This window comes from Athene cunicularia (genome assembly GCF_003259725.1).
Source record: "Athene cunicularia isolate RWA chromosome 20 unlocalized genomic scaffold, athCun1 chr20_part2, whole genome shotgun sequence".
NCBI lineage: Eukaryota > Metazoa > Chordata > Aves > Strigiformes > Strigidae > Athene > Athene cunicularia.
In genome coordinates this window covers 761,052-763,224 of record NW_020799126.1, presented here as the reverse complement: position 1 = coordinate 763,224, position 2,173 = coordinate 761,052, and the positions used below count along the sequence as shown (strand labels likewise).

At 57.4% G+C, this 2,173-nt stretch overlaps 2 protein-coding genes across 2 annotated transcripts in view; both read left to right on the top strand.

Annotated features, from left to right (window-relative positions):
• Positions 1-1,674, top strand: part of DNMT3B (DNA methyltransferase 3 beta) — a 7,999-nt gene extending 6,325 nt beyond the window's left edge. Inside the window, exon 9 of the mRNA XM_026862364.1 lies at positions 16-1,674. Within this exon, the coding sequence (XP_026718165.1) occupies positions 16-157 (142 nt within the window). The 3' untranslated portion in view covers positions 158-1,674. The remainder of the gene's footprint in view (positions 1-15) is intronic.
• MAPRE1 (microtubule associated protein RP/EB family member 1) overlaps positions 1-2,173 on the top strand; it is a 15,249-nt gene that overhangs the window by 4,832 nt on the left and 8,244 nt on the right. The gene's annotated exons all lie outside the window — the stretch shown is intronic.

Below are 2,173 nucleotides of genomic sequence, written 5' to 3'. Positions count from 1 at the left end.
GCCTCTGCCCCGCAGGATCTTCGGGTTCCCCCTCCACTACACGGACGTCTCCAACGTGGGCCGTGGGGCTCGCCAGAAGCTGCTGGGGAGGTCGTGGAGCATCCCCGTCATCCAGCACCTCTTCTCCCCGCTCAAGGATTACTTTGCCTGTGAATAGCAAGCCGAGCGTCCCTCGTCTCTCTGGTAAAGATGCACAGCTCCGCGGCCGTGGCGGGAGAGGGACGGGCACGGCCGCCGGACTCTGCCACGGCACCATCCCTCCCCGGCCTCGAGCTGCGGGAGGCAGCCTGGCCCTGCAGGCAGAGCTGAGGAAATGTCTTTAACCAAAGAACCTGGCAGGGTAACTTCTCTTTCAAGGGACTAACGGCAGTGATACGTAGAAAATGATGGACAAAAGAGCTTTAATTACTCAGCGCAGGGTGCTCTATGCATAACCGATGAGACGGGAAGTCTCCTCCGGAGGGTGAAATACTCCGTTTCAGCCTAGAGCTGGAAAGTCACAACTTGCTGAGCAGTAAGTGTGGAGGCAGCTGCCGGGATGCTGCAGGCAAACTTGAACTTTAGCGAATTACTGCTTTTCCTAAACAAACAAAACCTCTCTTGAAGCAACTGCCAAAAATTCCCAAACTGTAGCAGCAGGTGTAAGGGACCCTGGTCAGGTTACATACACTGAACATGCAGGATACAGAAACCAAATCTTTTTTTTTATTTTTAAGACTTTTTTTTGATAAACTTTAATTTTGTTGTTTAACGTCTGTTGCTGCTTTAAGGCATTACGTAAGAATGTGGAGATTCCTAGACCTGAATGTAGCTGAAACTGAACTGTGAGGTGATAGAATTACTTTTCTAGCTAGAACTAAAGAAATACTGTTTTATATGTTTGGCTGTAGTTTACAAATATTCACTACTTCCTTTTTTAAAGCATCTAAAACTTTTCCTTGCATTTTAAAATCCTGCTGAGTGGTTTGAATGCTGACACAGTTATCAGAGCAGGGAGGATTTGGGCTCCAGTGTCCATAAAGGAAAATGTTCTCTGAGCATTCATTCCCAGATGAATGTGGTGCACCAGCAGGAAGGATAGCGTAGTGGTCAGTGTCATCTTCAAAATGCAGCCCCCAGATGTCGCATCCGATGTCACGAACCCGAGCAGTATTGGCAGCGTGTCAGCTGTGGGGCAGGGACGATCCCCCCGCGCCCGGCGGTGCTGGGGTGGGGGGCGCGGGGCAGGGGCAGGTCCTGGGGGTCCGCAGGCAGGGGCTGACCCTCCTTCCCTGGTGCCCGTCTCCCCCGGCGCGGCTGTGCGGAGCTGGGACGCTGCTGGTGCTTGTTACGTGCCCAGCCCCAGCCCGACAGCGCACTGGGGGGGCTCCTGGGGCTGCACCCCCAAACCAGGAGCTCCTTCGGCCACCACCGTGCTCGCTTTTAATTGCCCTCCTGCTCCCGAACTTTGCCGGAGTGATTATCTCGCTCTTCATAATGTCCTGGATGCGCGGCAGAGCCCGTCCCTCTCTGCCAGGTGTTCGTAGCCGCGGGGCTGCTGTCCCGGACGGCGTCTCCCAGGGACTCCTGACTCCAATGCACATTTCAATGCACTGAAACAACTCACGACGTCCCCCCCTTGGTCCCTCTGTCCTCCCCCCTGCAGCCTGTCTCCTGGGCCCGGCAGTCCTGGGGTGCCTTGGTGTCGGGCCAACCCTCCACCCGCTGCCCGGGGTGCTGTACAGCACCGGTGGGCGACGAGAGCTTCTCTCCCAGCTCCTTCTACCTCTCTGACACGCGGGGACCCCCTCGCACCCCTGCCACGGCGGGTGGAGGACCGCAGCCTCCCATTCCCCACTCTTGTGTGCAGCTTTCCTCCCCGCGCCCCTCCCCAGGCTCCACGGACCGACTTCCCCCGGGCTCCAGCCCGAGGCTGCGCTCCGGAACGGGCAGCGGGGGAAGCCCAGGTAGTTTAAAGGCTTTTTTTCCCTTGGTCCTGCCTGGAGGTTACTCTAAATTCTTTCCAGAGGGGTTTGTTCTCAGTGACATAGTTAAGAAAACTCTGGAGAAGGCCAAGCGCTCTCCTCCGCGTCACCCCGGGCACGTGGGACGCGCTGGGGGACACGCTGCACCCTCTGGCCACCTGTCACCAGCCCCGTGGGTGCCGGAGGTGTCGGGGAGCTCGGCGCCCGCC